This window comes from Rattus norvegicus, chromosome 2 (genome assembly GCF_021556685.1).
Source record: "Rattus norvegicus strain SHRSP/BbbUtx chromosome 2, alternate assembly SHRSP_T2T, whole genome shotgun sequence".
NCBI classification, from domain to species: domain Eukaryota; kingdom Metazoa; phylum Chordata; class Mammalia; order Rodentia; family Muridae; genus Rattus; species Rattus norvegicus.
The window spans coordinates 177,364,157-177,387,179 of NC_141535.1; the positions used below are offsets into that span (position 1 = coordinate 177,364,157).

A 23,023-nucleotide genomic window follows, 5' to 3' on the forward strand; every position below is an offset into this window, starting at 1 on the left:
GGTGCCTGGGAACAAGTAAACTCCTACCATCCCTTCATGGTCTCCAGGGCTTCAAAGCCTTTAGCTCAACCAAGGACCAGGCTACCTCTTGTGGTCCACTGCCCCATAGTCATGGGTACAGGTGATGAAGAGGGTGCCAGGGTATCAGGAGTGTCCTTCTGGTGCCCCTCATCTGGCATAGAAAACACGTGGGCTTTAGTGGAGAACCCACAGAGTTCTTGGCACTGTTGTAAGATGTGGTTCCTATCCTTTATAGAACTTTTTTATAAGAAAAAAATCAAACATACATGGTAGGGATTTTGATGTTGTTGAATATCAGAAGCAGTATAATGAGCTTGTTGTAAGCATCTCTGCCAGCCCACAGAAGCCTCCTGGCCTAAGCTTGCTCTCCACTTGTTGAGCAGGATGAAGTCCAAATTGAAGTTGTCCAGCTCCAGGCTGTTAGGATCCTTGCGGCTGCGACCCGACTCGTCACAGCCACGGAGGTCAGTTGCACAAAGCAAGTGTGTAAGTGGGTCCTCCTTTGTTCCTCTCTCCTTCCCCCACATCTGCTCTTTTAAAAAGATTTATTTATTTTAATTTAATGCGTATGGGTGTTTTCCTGCCTGTCTATCTATGCATGCCTGTTGCCCATGGAGGCCAGAAGTTGTAGGATTTCCTAGAACTGGAGTTACAGACAGTTGTGAGCTACCATGTGGGTGCTGGGAATGGAACCTGAGTCCTCGAGAAGAAAACCAGTGCTCGTAATGGCTGAGGCACCTTTTTGGCCCCCATGTGTGTGCTTTTCTTGATACAGGGTCTTATGTAGCCCTTGCTAGCCTGAAACCCAAGACAATCCTCACGCCTCAGCCTCCAGAATTCTGGGATTCCAGGTGTGCACCATCGTTCCCAACTCTGGTATGAGAGCCATGCTCTGGGCTCACTATTTGGATAATGGTAGGCAGGCAGGGTATACAGCACAACACCACACTTTCTTTTCAGATGCCAGTTTACGTCATGGGAGTGACTAGTACCCAGACTCCTTTCTCCTTCAGCAATGCCAGCCCCATGCTCACATTCCACTGGTCCATGAGCAAAAGAGATGTGCTGGACCTGGTACCCAGGCATTCAGAGGTACGATTTACCTGTGTATGCATCACCATGAGGGTTGTAGGACTTATCTTTAGCTTTTAATTGCAGGGTATACATGCGTGCAGGTGTCCTTGGAAGCAAGAGCACCAGGGTCCACTGGAGCAAGCATCCCAGGCAGGAGTGAGCTGGGGTCCTCTGCAAAAGCAAGCGCTCCTAACCACTGTTCCTAGGCCCTTCACCCTCCACAAATGACAGGGCGTCATTGTTTTGTACTGGCTGTCCTGCCCTGGAATTCTCTGTGTGGACCAGGTTGGCCTTGAACTTGCAGTAATCCTCCTGCCTCTGCTTTCTGAATGCTGGAATTCCAGGCACAGATGGCATCATGTCTGGCCCACCTCAGGGATTCTTTTGTTGCCCAATGTTATCAAGAATCGTTTATTATTTAGGCTTAAATTGACACAATTTCATGCAAAAGCTTATTACTTAAAAAATAATTATAACACATGCAGGAAATGTAGTTTATTTGTAATTCAAGTGAAAGACAAAAAATTAGTAACACAGTATCCTGTTTCTGGAATTTATTTTTTCCCAGGAATTTAAAATTCAATCTGGAATGTTGTGAGTATCAGCTTCTCTTTTGTACATTTGTCAATGTTCACATCTGAGAATTCAAATTTCCAGAGTCTCTTCTGATTGCTGATGACATTTCTTGGCCTGCTTACCTCAGTTTAGTGTATCGTGAACTTTAGTGCTTTCAGTAACTCGGTAACACCCATAAAGTGCAAGCACGAGGCCCTGGGTCTTTAAATCTAAAAAAAAAAGATTGTGTTTAACCTGGGCAGAGTGACGCACACCTTTAATCCCAGCATTCTTTGGGAGGCAGAGGCAGGTAGAGGCATGTCTCTGAGTTCTAGTCTAGCCTGGTATACATATCAAATCTCAGGCCAACCAGAGCTACACCTTCCTTGTCTCTAATAAAAAGAAAAAGACTTGGGAGGGGGACACCCATAAGGAAGGGGAGGGGGGAGGGGGATGTTTGCCCGGAAACCAGGAAAGGGAATAACACTTGAAATGTATATAAGAAATACTCAAGTTAATAAAAAAAAAAAAAAAAAGAAAAAGACTTTGAAGTTTTTGAAGATGGTTTTCATGCCCATCCATCACACCTCACACTGAAGCCTGAAAAAGACAAAGGGGAACTACACCGAGGGATGCCTTTCTTCTCTCCCATGTATGTGAATGGCTGACTTGGAGATTACACAGAAGGATGCTTGGAGTCTTGCCAGCCTTGGCTGACCAGCACAGAGGCTTGCTTTGCTTAGGCTGCCCATGCTGCTGGGAACAGGAAGGGAAATGAGGGAAGAAAACAAGTCCTTAAATGAGGTGTGGTAGGGGCTAGAGAGATGGCTCAGCGGTTGAGACACTGACTGCTCTTCCAGAGGTCCTGAGTTCAATTCCCAGCAACCACATGGTGGCTCACAACCATCTGTAATGGGGTCTGATGCCCTCTTCTGGTGTGTCTGAGGACAGATACAGTGTACTCACATACATGAAGTAAATAAATAAAATCTTTTAAAAAAAATGAGGTGTGGTAGAACATATTGGGGGGTGTTGTTGTTTAATATACAATTCGTTTACTTTTACTTTCATGTGTTTTCATCTTTCACCTGCACATACATCTTTGAGAGTGTCAGAAGTCCTGTATCTGGAGTTACAGTCAAGTTTGGGCTGCCATGTGGGTACTGGAACCTGGGTCCTCTGGAAGAGTGCCAGTGCTCTTATCTGCTGAGCTACTTCTCCAACCCTGCTAGAACACACTTGGAAGCCTAGAATTTAGGAGGTCGAGTCAAGGAGATTGAAAATGAGGCTTGCTTGTACAACATAGTGAGACCCTTTGTGGGGGTGGGAGGCGGGGGGGGTGAGGAAGGGAAGGGAAAAGAAAGGAAAGAAGGAACAGAAAAGCCCAGTGTGGTGGTGTATCCCTATAATCCTGGCACTAGAGAGGCAGAGACAGGAGGATCAGGAGTTCAAGGTCATCATGAAATACATAGCAAGATCAAGGCTGGCCTGGGGTATATGAGATTTTGTCAAGAGGCTGGAAAGATGGCTCTTCCAGAGGACCCAGGTTTGGTCCCAGCACCTATATGGTAGCTCACAATCATCTAACTCTACTCCCAAGGGATCCAACACTCTCTTCTGGTCTAATGGGGACTGCACACACACACACACACACACACACACACACACACACACACACAGTGCACAGAGCACAGATATAATGCTGGCAAAACACCCATACACATAAAACAAAACTGAGAATAACTAGTGGGCTGGAGAGATGGCTCAGCGGTTAAGAGCACTGACCTTTCTTCAAGAGATCCTGAGTTCAATTCCCAGCAACCACATGGTGGCTCACAGCCATCTGTAATGGGATCTGGTGCCCTCTTCTGGCAGGCAGGTGTACATGCAGATAGAGCAGCCATATACATAAAAATAAGTATTTTTTTTAAAAACCCATACACATAATATTTTTAAAGATCTCTAAAACAAAATAGATTTGTCTTAGTTTTTTAATGAAAAGAACTAAGAAAGAAAAGAGGAAGATCCTATTTTTAAAATGAGAGTAAGGAAGAAGAGAAGGGAAAGGGGGAGAAGGGAAGTTACAAAAGGGGAGAGGAGAAAGAGAAAAGGAGAGGAAGGCAGAGGGGCCGGAGGAGAGGAGATAACAGGTGTGCTGCACCATACAGCCCCAGGTCTGAACTCAGGAAGTATCTGGAAGTGACCTGGACGTGGGGTTTTGAGACAAGGTCTCTATTATGTAGCTCTGGCTGTCCTGGAACCCCTTTGTGTACCAGGCTGGCCTCAGAAGCACAGAGATCCACCTGTGTCTACCTCCGAGTGATAGGATTAAAGGCCTGTGCCACAGCAACTGGGGACCTTGAACTCTTGATCCTCCTGCCTCTGCCCCTTGAGGGCCTGCCGAGGCATCCCCCTTGATGTGCTTGGGATGGAACCCAGGCCTCCCTGTATGAGAAGTGAGCACAGAGCCTCCAGCCCAGCCCCAGTGAATACTTTCTCACCCCATCCCTTTACTGTCTAGGTATTTCTACAACTTCCGGCTGAGAACAACTTTGCCATGGTTGTTCACACAAAAGCCGCTGGCAGGACCACGATCAAGGTCACGGTCCGCAGTAAGAACAGCTCCTTCGGTCAGTTTGAGAGGAATGTGCTCGAGCTGTCCGATGAGATCCAGATCCTGGTAAGCACCCACCTAACTCTTGTCTCTCTGAAGCAGGCAGGCCGCGTGGGGTGCCCGGCACGGCTCTGACCTGTAGCTCTAAGTTCTCACACAGTATTCACTATTCTAGAAAAAGCTGACTGCTTGCTGCCGAAGCCTGATGGCCTGAGTTTGATTCCTAAAACCCACACGAAAAAGGCAGATGGTGGTGCACATCTGTAATCCTAGTACCCTACAGCTGAGAGTCTCAGACAGAATCCCCCTAGAGTGGCACGACAGAAATAAAAGAGGTCCTGCTTCAATAAGGATGGAGCTGTCCTCTGACCTCCACACAACACACAGTCCCCCTGGATTGCCCGGAGAGGAGACGCATCCACATGTGAATAGATATCATAACTTGTATTCTCCCCTTCAATGAGGGAAAAATTATTTTCTCCCACTAGGTATTTGAAAAACTCCAACTTTTCTATGCAGACTGCCAACGTGAGCAGATTCTGATGCCTATGAATTCTCAGCTCAAGCTACACACCAACAGGTAAGGAAGAGGAAGGAAAGTAGTTTCTGATGTGAAGAAACTCCAGTACAGTGTTGCGCACAGGGGCTGGAGAGGTGGCCCAGCAGGTAGTCTGAACACTGTACCCAGCAAGCCACTGGGGCACAGGCCACAAAACTGTCCTCTGACCTCTACACTCATCTCTCCCTCTCCCCACCCCTGTCTTTGTCTGTCTGTCTGTTTCTCTCTGTGTGTCTTTCTCTATCTGTCTCTGTGTGTGTGTGTCTGTCTGTCCGTCTGTGTCTCTCTCTGTGTCTTTGTTTCTCTGTGTGTGTGTGTCTGTCTCTCTCTGTCTGTCTCTGTTTGTCTCTGTCTGTCTGTCTCTGTTTCTCTCTGTCTCTGTCTCTCTCTCTCCATTTCTCTGATAAATAAAGTTTAGGGCTGACAAGTGCTTATAAATGTACTTAGGGGGCTGGAGAGATGGCTCAGTGGTTAAGAGCACCCAACTACTCTTCCAGAGGTCCTGAGTTCAATTCCCAGCAACCACATGGTAGCTCACAACCATCTGTAAAGAGATCTGATGCCCTCTTCTGGTGTATCTGAAAACAGCAACAGTGTACTTATATATAATAAATGAATAAATCTTTTAAATAAATAAATAAATAAATAAATAAATAAATAAATGTACTTAGGGCATGAGCCTGATAACCCAAATTTGACCCCAGAACCAAAAAGTAAGACGTGAACCAGATGGCTTGGAAGTACAGCAGCAGGAACAGCTTGTGCACACCTGCATGTGGTGGCACATCTTAGCTACATTTAATACTAAATTTAAAAAAAAAAAACAAACATTCTTAGGGACAGGCAGTGAGGACTCTTGGGAGGCAGAGACCAGGTGGATCTCTATGAGTTCAAGGCCAGCCTGGTCTACAGAGTGAGTTCCAGGACAGGCAAGGCTACACAAAGAAACCCTGTCTTACAGGAAAAAAAATAATGTTTTTAATTGAATTTGGAAAGAGCTGCCATTTACTTTTTTTTTTTTTTTTTTTTTTGGAGCTGGGGACTGAACCCAGGGCCTGCGCTTGCTAGGCAAGCGCTCTACCACTGAGCTAAATCCCCAACCCTACCATTTACTTTTAAGTGGTTTTTCTAATCTGAATAATGTTTCAAATGAAATAATTTATACAACATAAAAATAACCAAAAATAACCTAAAAGTGTGTGAGTGCATATAAGAGTGTGTGTATGGGGCTGGGGATTTAGCTCAGTGGTAGAGCGCTTACCTAGGAAGCGCAAGGCCCTGGGTTCGGTCCCCAAGAAAAGAACCAAAAAAAAGAACCAAAAAAAAAAAAAAAAGAGTGTGTGTATAAGAATGTGAATGCATGTGTGCGGGCTGGAGAGATGGCTCAGCGGTTAAGAGCACTGACTGCTCTTCCAGAGGTCCTGAGTTCAATTCCCAGCAACCACATGAAAAAAGAATGTATGTGTGCAAGTGTGAATATATGTGTGCGTGTGTGTGTGTAAGAGTGTATATGTGTGTAACAGTGTGTGAGTGTATGTGTAACAGTGTGTGAGTGTGTGAGTGAGTGTATGTGTAACAGTGTGTGAGTGTGTGTGTAAGTGTATGTGTAACAGTGTGGGTGTGGGTGTGCGTGCACGCGTGCATGCATGCACAGGTCACAGTGAGCACGTGGAGGACAGTGTTTATCTTCAGCAATCAATCCTCTCCTTTCCTGATGGGATCCTAGGATCAAAATCAAGTTGAGCTTTTGTGTCAAACACTTTTACCCAAGTTGCTGTGTCCCTAGTCCAAAATAACCTCCATTTTGTATTTTGAGACAGGGACTCTTCGAGTCCAAGCTGGCCTCCACTCCTTATGTAACTGAGGGTGACCATGGCCTCCTAACGCTTCTACCTCCTCAGTGCTAGGAGTTCAGATGTGTGCCACCATGCCTGACTTCCCATGTGTTTGGGACAGGGTCTGGACATCTTGCTCCTACTGAGCTGTGTGGCTAAGATGTGCCACCACACCCCACTCATTCTTCCTCTTTGCCTGTTGTGAATGTGATGCTGTGGCTGTCATTCGTGAATGAGTATTTATTTGGATATCTTTTTCAATTATTTTGTCCAATAATTTTCTAATACTCAACAGGATTTGCGCTTTAAGGAGAAAAGCATAGGCCTAAGGCTAGTGGTTTATACCTGTGGTATCAGCCCATGAAGGGGCAGAGACATGTGCTGGCTAGTTTTATGTAAAGTTGACACATGATAAAGTCATGTGAGAGGAAGCAACCTGATTGAGAAATTGCCTCTATAAAATCAGGCTGTAGGCAGGCCTGTAAGGCATTTCCTAATGATTGATGTGGGAGGATCCAGTCCACATGGGGTGGGGCCACCCCTGGGCTGATGGTCTTAGGTTTTATAAAAGAGCAGACTGAGTAAGGCATGAAGAGCAAGCCAGTAAACTGCACCTTTCCTTCCATGGCCTCTGCATCAGTTCCTATGCCCAGGTTACTGCACTGCTTGAATTCCTGCCCTGATTCCCCAGCAATAGGCTGTTCCTGGAAGAGTCAGCCAAACAAACCATTTCCTCCCCAAGTTGCTTTTTGTGTGTTTTATCACATCCGTAGAAACCTTAGCTAAAATAAGACAGGAAGATCAGAGCTTCAAGGTCATCCTTGTCTACCGAAGGAGTTTAAGGTCAGCCTGGAATACAGAGACTGGTGTGTGTGTGTGTGTGTGTGTGTGTGTGTGTGTGTGTGTGTGTGTGTGTACACCAAAGCTGGGCATGATGACTCACACCTGTATATATCAGCACTAGAGAGGTGGGGGAGAGTCCAGTGTCAGGTTAGCCTTTAGCCGGGTTACAGAAGACTTTTGCCTTAAAACAGTTGTATAGTCTTTGGGTCTGGTTAATTTTGGTGTATGATTTTTTCTTTTTGACTTAATTTGTGACTTTTATGTGGGAGAACTTTGTTTGTGGTGAAGGGGGACAGGGTCTCTCTGTGTATGGAGCTCGCTATGTAAACCAGACTGGCCTCAAATTCAAAGATCCACTTGCCTCTGCCTCCCAAGTGCTGGGATTAAAGGCCATCATGCTATGTTCGAGACTTTCATTTTCTTTCTTTCTTTCTTTTTTTTTTGGAGCTGGGGACTGAACCCAGGGCCTTGCGCTTGCTAGGCAAGAGCTCTACCGCTGAGCTAAATCCCCAACCCCGGCTTTCATTTTCTTAATCATTTTTCTTTCTTTTATTTCTATGTGCATGTGTGTGTTGTTGTATGAGCTGACATGCTCCCTGTGCACTTTGTTTTTTAAGTTTTTAGTTTTCTGAAATAGGGTTTTCCTGTCTGGCCAATGCTAGCCTAGAGCTTACTCTATGGTCAGGGCTCCTTTGGCAAATACGCAAGTACAGGCCTTCACCCGCTTCCCTCCCATCAGACAGACTTCCCACGAGTGCTACCTGCTCTGTTTACCTCCTAGAGAAGGCGCAGCCTCTGTGAGTTCCCGTGTTCTCAAGTGTTTCCCTAACTCCTCCGTCATTGAAGAAGATGGTGAAGGACTCCTGAGATCTGGATCCATTGCGGGTACTGCAGTATTGGAAGTCACTTCTATAGAACCTTTTGGAGTCAATCAAACAACTGTAACTGGAGTCCAGGCGAGTCAGGGACTAAATCAATAAACAATGGGACCCGTGGTATAGCTTAGTACTAGAGTCCTTGCCTAGCATGCAGAAGCTTGGGGTCTGATCCCAGCACCTCTAAAACTAAGTAGATGGAATGCCATGGCCTGGGAGGAATGTCCTCTCATGAAAATTAGGAGTTTCCCTGGAAGCCAAATGAGCGTGTCAGAGCAGATCCTGAGGTGGCTTCAAAGCATCATATGAAAACAGACCTTCGGGCTGGAAAGATGGCTCAGTGGTTAAGAGCACTGATTGCTCTTCCAGAGGTTCTGAGTTCAATTCCCAGCAACCACATGGTGGCTCACAACCATCTGAAATATACATTAGATAAATAAAAATTTTTTTAAAAAAGTTAAAAAAAAAAAAAGAAAACAGACCTTCACGTCCTTGATGGGAGGGACCAGCCTCACAGCTTTGCAGAGATGGGTGAGAGAGCAGGTACAAAAGTGCTTCTGTTAGAATCTGGATTTGAGGGGTTGGGGATTTAGCTCAGTGGTAGAGCGCTTGCCTAGCAAGCACAAGGCCCTGGGTTCGGTCCTCAGCTCCGAAAAAAAAAAAAAAAAATCTGGATTTGAAGCTGGGTATGGTGGTGCATGATGGTAATCCTAGCACTCAGCAAGCTGAGGCACAAGGGTTGTTGCATATTCAAGGCCATCACGGGCTACAGAGTGAGACTATATCTCAAAAAATAAGTAAATGTCTGACTTCTTGTAGAATTAACATTTTTAGAGTGAAAAGAGAATACTCAGAATGCTTCTTGGCCTCCTGGCCCAGATAAATGTTGAAAAGGTCCCAGAAGCATGGTAGTCTAACACCAGTCTTTGGGTATTAGATATGTGCTATATTCCAGCCCGTATGTTAGTCCTGCTGTGCCCATTACCTCTTTTTACTGCATAAACTATGAAGTGATGCACTGGGATCAGATGGTTTTTCTCTAACTGTAATATAGCTTTCATATTATGGGGAAAATGTACCACATTCCTGATAATCAGTCATGTAGTGATGGACCCCAAGCACTCTGCAGAGAGCAGACCAACCACACTCCAGCCTCTCTTCACCTACCAGCTTGAACAATAAAGCAGTCATTGCCTGTGCCATCACATTTCTTTCCACTATAAGCTCTTTCCTACAAAGGAATACTGGTGCTGGGGAGATGGCTCAGCAGATACAGCACTCATGCAAGCCTTAGTTCAGATCCCCAGAACCCATAGAAGAGACAGATGCAATGGTGCAAGCATCTGTCATCCCAGTGGGCTTACAAGAAGTGGGAAGCCAAGACTGAAGAAACTCCACAACCTCAGGGGACTGCTAGCCTGGCTTCCAGGGCAGTCAGGAGGCCTGGTCAATATAGGAAGGCAGGGGGGTTGGGGATTTAGCTCAGTGGTAGAGCGCTTGCCTAGCAAGCGCAAGGCCCTGGGTTCGGTCCCCAGCTCCGAAAAAAAAAAAGAAAAGGGAAAAAAAAAAAAAGATAGGAAGGCAGGAACCAACACAAGATAGTTGTCCTCTGATCTCCACACACGTGCCACACAAAGCCTCAAGGCCTGTGGCCTTGGTTGTAGATTCTAGAGTGTGATAGTGTCGTTCTCTGTACTAGTGGGTTTTGTCTCCCACAGGTAGCACCAGTGACTTACCTTCGGTTGAGCAGCTACCCCAAGCTATACACAGCACAAGGAAGGACCCTGTCAGCCTTTCCTCTGGGCATGTCTCTCACCTTTATTGTTGAGTTTTATAATAACATTGGAGAAAAATTCCACACCCACAATACTCGGCTTTATATGGCTCTGAACAGGTATGGAGGTCGGCCCTGTGGTAGAAACCTTACAAATTAACTCCGTGCTCTGTGGCAGTCTCAGCAGGTTCCTCCCACACTCTGAACTTGGAATCTGACCTCCATTCCTTTCCTCAGAATGAAAATAATGAGCCACGAGTGGTGATATCCCTGCGTGGAATTCCTGAAATAAGGAATGTGAAGTGGAAAATCTCAGACTCAAAGCAAGCAGAGCAAGCATGGGCTCTGTGCACACACACACACACCACACACCACACACACACACAGCACACATACACACCACACACACCACACACACACACACCACACATACACACCACACACACACCACACACACACAGACACACACACACATAGACACACACACACAGACACACATACACACATACACACACCACACACACACACACAGCACACACACATACACACACACACACACACACACACACACACACACAAATATAAATCTAACAGTATTTTTGAGAGAATATTGTCATCCAGAGACATGGTGATGCCTGCCTTTGATCCCAGCATTCAGGAGGCAGAGACAGGCCAGCCTAGTCTACACAGTAAGGCTTCCTACGGCTCTATAATGAGATCCTGTTTCAAAAACAAAAGAATACGGTAAATAATGAAGTGTCAAGTAGGTTTTGGATCTCCAAATGTTAATTTATAAAGTGTACACAAGGAGCTAGCTATTATTATCAGAGAGCTTCTTATCATTCCTTCTTTGGAGCCTCTCACACTCAGATGTTAGGACTCAAACCAGATGTTAGGACACTGCCATAACCCAGCACAGCTCTTGAGAGATGGAGGCTGGAGGACCGGGAACTCTGTGATAGCCTCAACTACATAGGAGTTTGAGGCTAGCTTATACTGTATAAAACTGTCTCAAAACAACACAAAGATGTTTGACAAGATGTGATACCAAAAACCTTTAATCCTAGCATTCAGGAGGCAGAAACAGGTAGATCTCTGGGAGCTTGAAGCCAGCCTGATTTGGATTGCAAGTTCTAGGACAGCTGGGGCTACTAGTGAGACCCTGTCTTTAAAAACAAAACAAAGAACTTTATTAGGAAGAGCCAAGTGTGCCTATCATCCCAGCCCTTAGACAGTCCATACCCATAATCCCAGTGTTTGAGAGGTGGAGGCAAGGAGGATCAGAATTTGAGGTCATCCTGAGCTACCTAGGGGTCAAGGAGAACCTTGTGTGCATGAGACCTTCGCTCTCTCAGGGCGGTGGCTCAGCAAGGCACCGGCTGCCAAGCCTGGTACCTAAGTTCATTTTCCAGGTCCCAAAGTACCCACCATAAACAGACAGACAATTGATAAAAACTTTAAAACAAACTCATGGTAGGTTCCCTCCCCTCAGACTTTTCCCACGTAGCATCTCTCTACAGGACTTGTTCATCTGTTTGGAACAGGATCTTGCTTTGTAGGCTCTGGCTAGCCTGGTAGTCACTATATCTACCAAACTGCTTTCTGCTGGCAGCCGGGGCCTTTGCCTGCTGGCTAAACATCCATCACTGAATCACATGCTCAGCTGCTCTTTTCAGACACTTCTTCCTTTCTGCTTTCAGAGACGACTTGCTGCTTATTGGACCAGGAAACAAAAACTATACATATATGGCCCAGGCTGTGAATAAAGGGGTGACAGTTGTGGGTCTGTGGGACCAAAGACACCCCGGCATGGCAGATTACATCCCTGTGGCTGTAGAGCATGCCATTGAGCCAGACACCAAGCTTATCTCTGTTGGCGATGTCATCTGCTTCAGCACTCAGCTCGTCAGTCAGCACGGTGGGTACACAGCTCCTTAACCACAAGCAGGACACGGTTCTGTCGGGTGACAGTGGGTATATGTCTCCTTAACCACAAGCAGGACACGGTTCTGTTGGGTGACAGTGGGTATATGTCTCCTTAATCACAAGCAGGTGACAGTTCTGTTGGGTGACAGTGGGTATATGTCTCCTTAATCACAAGCAGGAGACAGTTCTGTTGGGTGACAGTGGGTATATGTCTCCTTAATCACAAGCAGGTGACAGTTCTGTCGGGTGACAGTGGGTATATGTCTCCTTAATCACAAGCAGGAGACAGTTCTGTTGGGTGACAGTGGGTATATGTCTCCTTAATCACAAGCAGGAGACAGTTCTGTTGGGTGACAGTGGGTATATGTCTCCTTAATCACAAGCAGGTGACAGTTCTTTCGGGTGACAGTGGGTATATGTCTCCTTAATCACAAGCAGGAGACAGTTCTGTTGGGTGACAGTGGGTATATGTCTCCTTAATCACAAGCAGGAGACAGTTCTGTTACAGTGGGTATATGTCTCCTTAATCACAAGCAGGAGACAGTTCTGTTGGGTGACAGTGGGTATATGTCTCCTTAATCACATGCAGGAGACAGTTCTGTTGGGTGACAGTGGGTATATGTCTCCTTAATCACATGCAGGAGACAGTTCTGTTGGGTGACAGTGGGTATATGTCTCCTTAATCACAAGCAGGAGACAGTTCTGTTGGGTGGGGTGGTGCACACCATTAGTCCCAGCACTAGGGAGGCAGAAGAAGGTTGGATCTCTGCGAGTCTGAGGCCAGTCTGATCCGTATAACCTGTTCCCGATTAGCTAGCACTTCATAATGAGACCCTGTCCCTCCAGCAACATGAAAGTATTTATTTATTTTGTTTCTTAAGACATTTTATTTATTTGTGTGTGGGGATAAGAACAGCTTGGAGGACTTAGTTTTCTTTTTCTACCGCTTGGATCCCAGGGACTGCACTAGGTTGGTGGCCGGACCCCTTGCCATCTGAGCCAGCTGATGGTTAGAGTGCTTCATTATTTGTCGTTCTAGCTGTTTCTCAATAACCAATTAGAAGTTGACAGGTAGCACTTACCGGAACACTGCCTACGGAACAAAACTTTCTATTATATAGGGTAGATAATCTGTGGTACTTTGTGTTCATCTCAGCTTCTGAAGGAAGGTAAGTAAGTGCTGGTTAAAAATAATAAAAGTGGGCTGGAGAGATGGCTCAGTGGTTAAGAGCACTGACTGCTCTTCCAGAGGTCCTGAGTTCACTTCCCAGCAACCACATGGTGGCTCACAACCATCTTAATAGGATCCAATGCTCTCTTCTGGTGTGTCTGAAGACAGCTATAGTGTACTTATATATAATTAATAAATGAATGAATAAATAAATCTATCTTTTAAAAAAATAATAAAAGTGCCAGGCATGGTTGTACACACCTTCAGTCCCTGCACTAACAAGGCAGAGGTAGGTGGATCTCTATGAGTTGAAGGCCACCCTGGTCGACAAAGTGAATTCCAGTACTGCCAAAGCTACACAGAGAAACCCTGTCTCTAAAAACTATAAATAAATAAATAAATAAATAAATAAATAAATAAATAAATAAATAAATAAATGTAAAAGTAAAAGCTGGACTACTGGACTAATGAGATAGCTCCATGATTAAGAGCACTTCTTATTCTTGATAGGACCTGGGTTCAATTCCCAGTGCCCACATGGTGGCTCACAACCATCTGTAACCCCCAATTCTGACCTCCATTGGAAATAGGCACATATGTAGTGTACATACGTGCATGCAGACAAAACATTCATATACAAAATTTAAAAATCTACAAATATTTAAAATTATAATAATAAAAGAAAAATCAATGGGGCTTCAGTCTTGGGAACCAAGTATATATATGCTATTCTATGAGGCAACAACAAGAACTAATCTGATGTCTGATAGATACTATGGTAAGTTTTTGGAGCCCGAGTTCATGCATGCATTCATGCATGGGTGCATGTATGAGTATGCCCTGGCACACATGTGAAGGTCAGAGGACAACTCTGTGAAGTTGGTTCTTCCTGCCACTGGGGATTCAGGGGATCACACTCAGGTCATGAGACTTACACTGCAAGCACTTATACTATGCCAGCCAAGCTATACCATTGCTAGCCCTAAACTCCCTTGACCTGCAAAAGATTTCTATTGGGACCAAGTTCTATTAAGTTCAATACAAATGATAAAAAGTGATTCCTTGGGTTCAATCCCTAGCATTAATAAAAAGTAAATTTCTCCTTGGCTAGGAAATGCTAATTCTTTGGCTTTACAGACAGTATGTCTGAAAGTGCTACATATTGCCACAAGTCAATAGTGTGGAGCACTATTCTCTAAGAACACAGCCATCATTTGCATCAGAGCAGTGGGATCCTAGAGACCCCTACGTCAGAGTTGTTCACTGCTAATGTTGCCTCAGAGAGGAAAGGGATGGAGGGGGTCATTGGAGCCTCACCCTTTTGTACCTCACCTTTTGTCAGTTGTAAGTGATTCTGCCCTAATTGCATACAATCTCCTAGTCTTGGGAGGAGCTGGAGTGCAGACTTAGTGTGGAAGGCTAACTGGGGGAGGGATCACATCTGTGCGGCTACAGGGAATTGTCATTGCATCAGTTTCCCAAGTAGGACTTTGATTTGTTTAGTCACTGGCACCCTAGAAGAAGAGGGCAAACAGTTATTTGTGACTTCCCAGGAAAGAGTTCCTGCAGCCATCATGTGTCACTGGATAGATGGTGTAGAGCTTTGGCTTCGGCCTCTTGTAGTAAGAATTTTGATTTCCTTGAAAAACACAAAAATATAGGGATGTGTTTTCGTTGTATCCCAGTTGTGGGAGATGGGGGTGCTTCAGAGTGTCCACAGCAGCTGACTATGATTTGCCTCATGCTCTAGCAAGGGTGTGATTTTGCCAGAGGCAGATAGTTTCTTCAACTGGGTGACATTTGGAATTCTGGGAACTCTTCGGAGGGTACCTAAGTGCTAGAGCCCAGGAGGTATAGGAGGGGTTGTCGGTTGTTAGTTGATTGCTGCTGGGCATGGCTTGTTAAGTAGTTGTGCACAAAGAAAGAAGTCAGATATCCTAATGGTGAAGATCAGCAGGAAGTAGTCTAATGATAACATTAGACTTTACCCCCTTTACCCGCTACCCTTTTTTTCTCTATCTAGTGTTAGGAGGTTAAAAATGTAGAAAAAGAGGTAGAGAGGGGTAGAAGAAAATAATTACTCACAAAATAGCAAAAGACAGCTATAGCCTCTTTTCTGGGAACTATGCAGAGTTAAGCATGACAACATTGGATCTGATTCTAACATGCACTACATGTTTTATACCAGTTATGAAGGTAGCTTTAATCACCAAGGTCAAATTATCCAGCCTTGGAGTTGACCTGCAATGACCAGTGGACAATCCTAGGCCTGTGAGCTAAGCTTGCTTCAAAGTCAGTAATAAAAATTGTAATTCCAATTATAATTACAATTGGATGAAGCAAACATTATTTAACATTTATGGGTGGAGTTGGGACATGGGTCGGGTATGATGCACATCTGAAGGCCAGAGGACAACTTTCGAAAGTTAGTTTTCTCTTCTCTCCCATCATGTGGGTCCTGAAAATTAACTCAAGTCATCAAGCTTCATAGCAAGTTCCTTTGCCTGCTGAGCATCTTGCTGGCCCCAGAAGCAAGGCTTTTTAGCTGTGTTTGTGCCAGCTTCAGTTTTGCATTCTGGAATTCTGAGAGACAACCAAGTCTGTACTACAAAGGATAAGGAAGCAGAAGGCCAACATGTCAGGATCAGAAATCCAGTGAGTGTCAGGTGTAGTGAGTGGTATATGCCTTTAATCCCAGGATTTGGGAGGCAGAGGTAGACAGATCTTTGTGTGTTCAAGGCCAACCTGGTTTACACACCAAGTTTAAGATAGTCATGGGGTAGAGAGATGGCTCAGCAGTGAAGAGCATTCGTTGCTCTTCCAGAGGACCCAGGTGCAGTCTGACAGGATTCTAGCTAGCCTGAACAAAGCAAATGTGACTCTGCCAGGCCTTACCCCTTTCTCCCATTTCTTCTGCTTTGATAAAAAAAACTGTTAGAGCACATTCCTAAAACTAGCCACCAAGGTCTATTTGACCATTTCTTCCCCCAAGCCTGACTACCAAGGTCCAGCTATCAAACTACTGAAGTCCAACAATCAAAAGCCCTTTTTAGTTAACCTAATTCACATGCTCAATTAAAATTAAACATGTCATCCTGGCAAGAGGTTTCCCCTTTTACCTTTATAAGCTGCCATTTGTCTGTAGGCATCTGTCTCCTCCCGATCCAGAGGCAATCCTTTGTCTCCACCCCAAAAAATATCCCTTCCCTATGTCCCTTTCCCCTTTTCTCCCCTCCCTATATTCCCTACCCTCTCTCTAGGACAAATATGTCTCCTGTTCTGAGAACTTACTTGGTCTTGAGGTATCTTTTTTTTTTTTTAAGACATTTATTTATTACATATAAGTACACTGTAGCTGTCCTCAGACACACCAGAAGAGGGCATCGAATCCCATTACAGATGGTTGTGAGCCACCATGTGGTTGCTGGGAATTGAGCTCAGGACCTCTGGAAGAGCAGACAGTGCTCTTAACCACTGGGCCATCTCTACAGTCTGGTCTTGAGGTGTCTTGAGCTAACAAGAGAGGTTCCCAACACCTATGTGGTGGCTCACAATCATCCATGACTGTGATTCCAGGGGCTCCGTTGCCATCTTCTGTTGCTTTGTTGTTGCTGTTGGTTTGTTTTGGTTTTTTTTGTTGTTGTTGTGTTTAGTTTTTTGTTTTTTATTGTTTTGTTTTGTTTTATTTGACAAGGGTTCTCTGTGTAGCCCTAGCTCTCCTAGAACTCACTCTGTAAACTGGCTGGACTCAAACTCACAGAGCCTGCTGCTTCCTGATAGCTAGAATTTGGGATTAAAGGCGCATACCACCACACCCAAAAATGCCATCTTCTGATCTCTGAGGGCACCAGCCATGTGTGATATGTATACTCACACATAAAACATTCAAAAAACTTAAAAGCTGGACATGATAACATATACCTTTCATTCCAGTGACCAGGAGGTCGAAGCAGGCAGATCTCTAAGTTCAAGGCCAGCCTGGTCTAAAGAGCAAGTTCAAGGACAGCCAAGGCTACAGAGAAAACACTGTCTCAAAAAAAAAAAAAAAAACAGACAAAAAACAAACAAACAAGAACAAAGAAGAATCCCCAAAAGGTTTGGAATATAATTTAACCTTTGGCATTCTTTTGCCATTGTGCAATTTAAACCAAAATAAACCAATCCTGCCTACTGCCTCTGACCAGTCTGCACTCTGCCACCTTTGTCCTGTTGACATAAGCTCAAATACATTCATGCTTAGCAAGATCTAAAGGTTCAATGCAGTTTTCCTTTTCCCTAAGATTGGTTATATTGCTCACCTCACTACCTCATGTTATTCTGAGGGCAGTAAGTAGATTTTGTTTTGCTGGCATGATATAGGAAGGGGAATCTGACATTCAGAAAGCTACCTACATTCTTGAAAACAGAGTGGTCTTACATGCCTCCTGATTGAGACTTTGAATAAAGTAATTTATTAATTTACACCAAAAATTGGAGCCAAGCACTTTCTTGGTCTTGTCCTAGGTGAGCCTGGGGTGTGGATGATTTCCACCAACAACATCATACAGACAGACACTGTCACTGGAGTAGGAGTGGCTCGGAGCCCAGGAACTGCAACAATTTTTCATGACATCCCTGGAGTTGTGAAAACGTTCCGAGAGGTACACCCAACTGCACCACAACTGAAGAGACTAGAGTGACTGCGCGTTTATTGGCTATGCATGCAGAAAACGTCCTAGGATGAAAGCCCACTTGCTAACAGACACCAAAACAGTCAGTGTGCTGGGGAAACATTGAAGTGATAGAGCATGCACAAGGCCCTAGCTTCCATCTCCACTTAACAACAAAACAAAAAAGCAATTTTTATTAATAGCAATTAGAGTTCTTCCCAGAACTATGACTAATCTGACTTCTGTTCTAAGAGATCACTATGAGTGCTTGACTCAGGATGCATATTCTAAAATTAGACCAATAAAAGAGAGGGTTAGTGTGGCTCCTGCACAAGGATTACACACAAATTGTGAAGCATTCCATTTTTAGGGGTGGAGGATCACCATGAGGGCCAGAAGATAGCTCAGTAGGCAACCCAGAACCAATGCAGAAAGCCAGATGTGGTAATACTCATCTGTACTCCCAGCACCCCTGTTGTGAGACATGAGGCAGAGACAGGAGTTTGCCAGATGCTTTCTTAGAAGCAGAAACAAGAGAGACCCTGCCTTAAAAGAAGGAGGAAGGAGTGAACGAACTCTGAAAAGCTGCCCTTAACTTCCACAGACATGCCTTGGCATGCATGTGCCCACATTCCCACATATAAAGTAAATCTTAAATGGATCATCGTGAGTATGGTTCTACATGTCTGTAATCCCAGCATGCAGGAGGTTAGGGCAAGATTGCTGAAACTAGAATTCAAGGAAAACCTTGGCTATACAGTGAGGTCCAGGCCAACCCTGTCTCAAAATAGGAATATTTCTTCTGGGCATGTAGCTCAGTTGGTAGAGTGCTTTACTAATGAAGTCCTGGGTTCAAGTCCCACCATATAAATCAGGTATACCTGTAATCCCAACACTGGGGATGTGGAGGTGGAGGCTGGAAGCTCAGAAATTCAAGGTCATCCTAGGCTATAAAGGGAGATGCAGGCCAGACTGGGATACATGAGCCCTGTCTCGAAATACTACTACTACTACTACTACTACTACTAATAATAATAATAATAATAATAATAATAATAATAATAATAATAATACATCTCAGAAGTAGACAGATTTTGTGTTTCTCAAATACATCAGAATGTCAATTTTATTTTATTTTTTTTCTTTTTTTCCGGAGCTGGGGACCGAACCCAGGGCCTTGCGGTTGCTAGGCAAGCGCTCTACCACTGAGCTAAATCCCCAACCCAGAATGTCAATTTTATATTTGTATGAAATAGATACCTTTGACTGAAATAAGTTACCAGGGGTAACAGTGGAGGGGACCTGATGTTCCTTTGGTTTGCTGACAGGTAGTAGTCAATGCATCATCAAGATTGACACTCAGCTATGACCTGAAAACTTACCTCACCAATACCCCCAATGCAACTGTATTCAAACTCTTCATCAGCACAGGCAGAAGTGTCAACCTCAAAGGTAAGGAGTTTCTCTCCACAGGCCTCTTGGTTATGTCCATCCTGCTTGCCTTCCCTTAATCATTTCACTCGTCTGTATTAATATGTTTCCTTTTACTGGCTATGTTTAGTAGCAAACAATGTAATGCTAGCATGTGGAAGGCTCAGACATGGACTGGAGAGATGGCTTAGAACGAGCAATGGCTGCTTTTCTAGAGGACCCAGGTTCAATTCCCTGCAACTACATGGCAGTCTGTAACTCCAGCTCCAGGGGTCCAGCACCCTCATAGAGACACACATATGGGGGCTGGGGATTTAGCTCAGTGGTAGAGCGCTTACCTAGGAAGCGCAAGGCCCTGGGTTCGGTCCCCAGCTCCGAAGGAAAAAAAAAAAAAAAGAGACACACATATGGTTAAACACAAGTGCACATAAAAGTAAAACAAAAAAATCTTAGGAGCTGGAGAGACAGCTCAGCAGTTAAAAGCCCTGGCTTCTTTTCCAGAGGACCTGGATTCACTTCCCAGAACTCACATGGCAGCCCACAACTGTCTGTAACCACAAATAATCTAACACTCTCACCTAGATATAAAAATAAATAAATCATTTTTGTTAAGTCTTAAAAAAGAGAGGGATGCTGAGACACAAGCATTGTGGCATGTTCAAGGCAACCCTGACTTACAGCAAGATCCTATCTAAAAAACTAAAACAAGACAATTTCATCTCACTTCAAAACTGCCTCCAGTTTTTATAAGGATTTTTATTCCGTCATGTGTAGGTGTGTAGGTGTGTGCACATGAATGTAGGTGTGTGCACATGAATGTAGGTGTGCAGGTGTGTGCACATGAATGTAGGTGTGCAGGTGTGTGCACATGAATGTAGGTGTGCAGGTGTGTGCACATGAATGTAGGTGTGTAGGTGTGTGCACATGAATGTAGGTGTGCAGGTGTGTGCACATGAATGTAGGTATGCAGGTGTGTGCACATGAATGTAGGTGTGTAGGTGTGTGCACATGAATGTAGGTATGCAGGTGTGTGCACATGAATGTAGGTATGCAAGTGTGTGCACATGAATGTAGGTCTGCAGGGGTGTGCACATGAATGTAGGTGGCCCAGACACCTTACATGGGTGCTTACAGCTGGTCTTTGCTACTTTGTGGGTTCTTCTTTTTTTTTAATTTATTCATTTATTATATATATATATATTATATATAAGTACATATATATAAGTATAAGTATTATATATATTATTATATATAAGTACACTGTAGCTGTCTTCAGATACACCAGAAGAGGGCATCGGATCTCTTTACAGATGGTTGTGGTGAACCACCATGTGGTTGCTGGGAATTGAACTCAGGACCTCTGGAAGAGCAGTCAGTGCTCTTAACCACTGAGCCATCTCTCCAGCCCATGGGTTCTTCTTTTTCTTACCCTTTATCCCCAACACATAGAGTTTCACTCTCCATGTAGTGACAGAGCAGAGAAAGAAGGATAGAGGAAAATCTCTGAATCTAATTCTTTCTTTTTGTTTCTTCTTTGAGCACGACTAATAACAAACCTAAACCAACCACCCTAAATGATGAGCTCCCACCCACCCCACTTCTTGGGGCCCTAGCATTTATGTTCCCTCTGAAAAGTTCCCATAATTCCAAATGTCACACAATCATGGAAACTATCTGCAGCTGGCAAAACAACGCCTCTGCTAAAGCACGAGGCAAATCATAGTCAGATGCTGCGAAGCAGCCCCATATCCCAGGTGTGCACCTGGCATTAACACCAGGGAAAATATCCCTGTGCTCTTTGAAGAAACCAAAATTCTAGAATTCTCACTACAGGTGCTGGAGACTGAACTTGGGTTCTCCAGAAGAGCAATGAGTATTCTTAACTGCTAAGTCATCTCTCTGGCCCTTGACTTGGTCTTGGTACATAAACCGAAATCCATGATATTTCAAAAATTATGACTGGATTAAAATTTAGATTGTATTCTTTTTTGTGGGGTTGGAGATCAATGATAGGGTCTTGTACATGCTAAGTAAGCAAGCATTTAATTCTACTGCTGAGACATACTCCTTCCCTGGAGTAATCCCTGGAGTAATGGATTTTTTTGTTCGTTTTGTTTTTAAAACAGTGTCTCACTACATAACCCAGGCTAGTCCAATACTCACCCTGTAAAGCAATCTGGCCTTGAACTCTAGCCTCTGCTCTAGAGTGCTGGGATTAAAGACATATCGTGTTTGTTTTTTAAAGATTTTTATTTATATGTATGCATCTGCCATGTGTGCAGGTTACCGTACAAGGAGGTCAAAAACCTTGGTTTACTGGTTTTGAGCTGACCAGTGCAGATGCTGGGAACTGAACTCAGGTCATCTGGAAGAACAAGTGGTCTTAAGCACTGACTTGTCTCTCCAATCTACATGACTTCTTCTTTTACCAATCCCCGATGCTAACGGTAATTTAACTCTTCTCTGTTCTTAGGATCCTGTACCCCAAGTCAGGCTTTGGCTGTTGAAAAAGTTCTTCTTCCTGAGACCCTCATGCTATGCCATGTGCAGTTCAGCAATACTTTACTAGACATTCCAGCAAGTAAAGTCTTTCACATTTACTCAGAATTCAGCGTGGAGAAAGGTGGGTCCAGCAGTGACTGGCTTCCTTTTGTCCTGTTTCTAAACCTGTCACCTTCCTGTTGAACTATCTGTGTTTTCTCAATCTCTAGAGCCTTTCTCAACCCACTCAACAGAAGGTTGTGTTTTTGTCTTGAGGTATCACATATCCCTGGCTGGTCTCAAACAAGAGTAACCTTTGATTGATGGTCCATCTCCAGAGAGCTAGGATTGCAAGCTATGCTACCAAGAACAGTTTAAATGCTGCAGGGGATCAATCCTAGAGCTTTATGCATGCTAGGCAAAGCAAACTTTGTTTCCCCTATTCAACAAACTTTCAAATTTCTAACACATGCCACCTAAAACATGCTGGTTTACTATCTATAATTTACTTTTTTTTTCCCCTCACGTTCTCTGTAAGGTTGGATTGTGTCTCATTGGTTTTGTTTGGTTAATTTGGTTAGGTTTGGTTTGGTTTTTTGAGACGGAGTCTCACAATGTAGCCCTGGATGGCCTGAAACATACTATGTAGACCAGCCTGGCCTTAGACTCACAGAGATCCACTAGACTCTATCTCATGAGTGCTGAGATTAAAGGCCTGTACCATCTTGCCCAGGCTTAGTTTTCAACATGTAGCACAGCATCTGAATATTCCAAATGGATGTCATTAACAAGAAACAGAGGGTAATGTTCAGATGGCTTAATATAAATGAACCCAAAAGGAGGATTTAGCTAGGCCTTGTAAAATAAACCTGTAATCCCAATACCTGAAAGGTGAGGTATCACATCAAGACTAGTCTACACAGTGAGTTCAAGTTTATCTGGGCAATCTAGTGAGACTGTGTTCAAAATAAAATAAAAAGGCGGCTGGGAATACTCAGTGGTAGAGTGGTCACCTAGCATGTGGTAGGTCCAAGTTCAATATGGCAAACAGTGTGTGTGTGTGTGTGTGTGTGTGTGTGTGTGTGTGTACACTCATGTACTCGGTGGAGTCGGGGAGAAGGGGAGAGAAGGAGAGGGAGGGAGAGAGGAGGAGGGGGAGGGAAGGCATAAGCAGGATAATGTACCATTTGAGCTCTTGAATTGAGCCCTCTCAGT

At 44.3% G+C, this 23,023-nt stretch overlaps 1 protein-coding gene and 1 non-coding gene across 18 annotated transcripts in view; both read left to right on the forward strand.

Moving 5' to 3' along the window:
• Positions 1 to 23,023, forward strand: part of Nup210l (nucleoporin 210-like) — a 110,931-nt gene that overhangs the window by 78,402 nt on the left and 9,506 nt on the right. For 9 of the 17 annotated variants that reach the window (XR_015666852.1, XR_015666859.1, XR_015666858.1 and 6 more), the window contains 10 exons: positions 405 to 485; positions 982 to 1,113; positions 4,172 to 4,330; positions 4,753 to 4,844; positions 8,283 to 8,386; positions 10,095 to 10,270; positions 11,851 to 12,068; positions 17,751 to 17,887; positions 19,225 to 19,348; positions 21,801 to 21,950. Coding sequence is in view for 1 of the 17 variants with exons in the window: in NM_001191900.2 (NP_001178829.1) it covers positions 405 to 485; positions 982 to 1,113; positions 4,172 to 4,330; positions 4,753 to 4,844; positions 8,283 to 8,457; positions 10,095 to 10,270; positions 11,851 to 12,068; positions 17,751 to 17,887; positions 19,225 to 19,348; positions 21,801 to 21,950 (1,444 nt within the window). In the remaining 16 variants the exon portion in view is untranslated. 17 annotated transcript variants of the gene reach the window in all.
• Positions 18,163 to 18,266, forward strand: Rnu6-278 (RNA, U6 small nuclear 278). Its single transcript, XR_015678969.1, has one exon. It is a non-coding gene; the product is annotated as a U6 spliceosomal RNA (small nuclear RNA).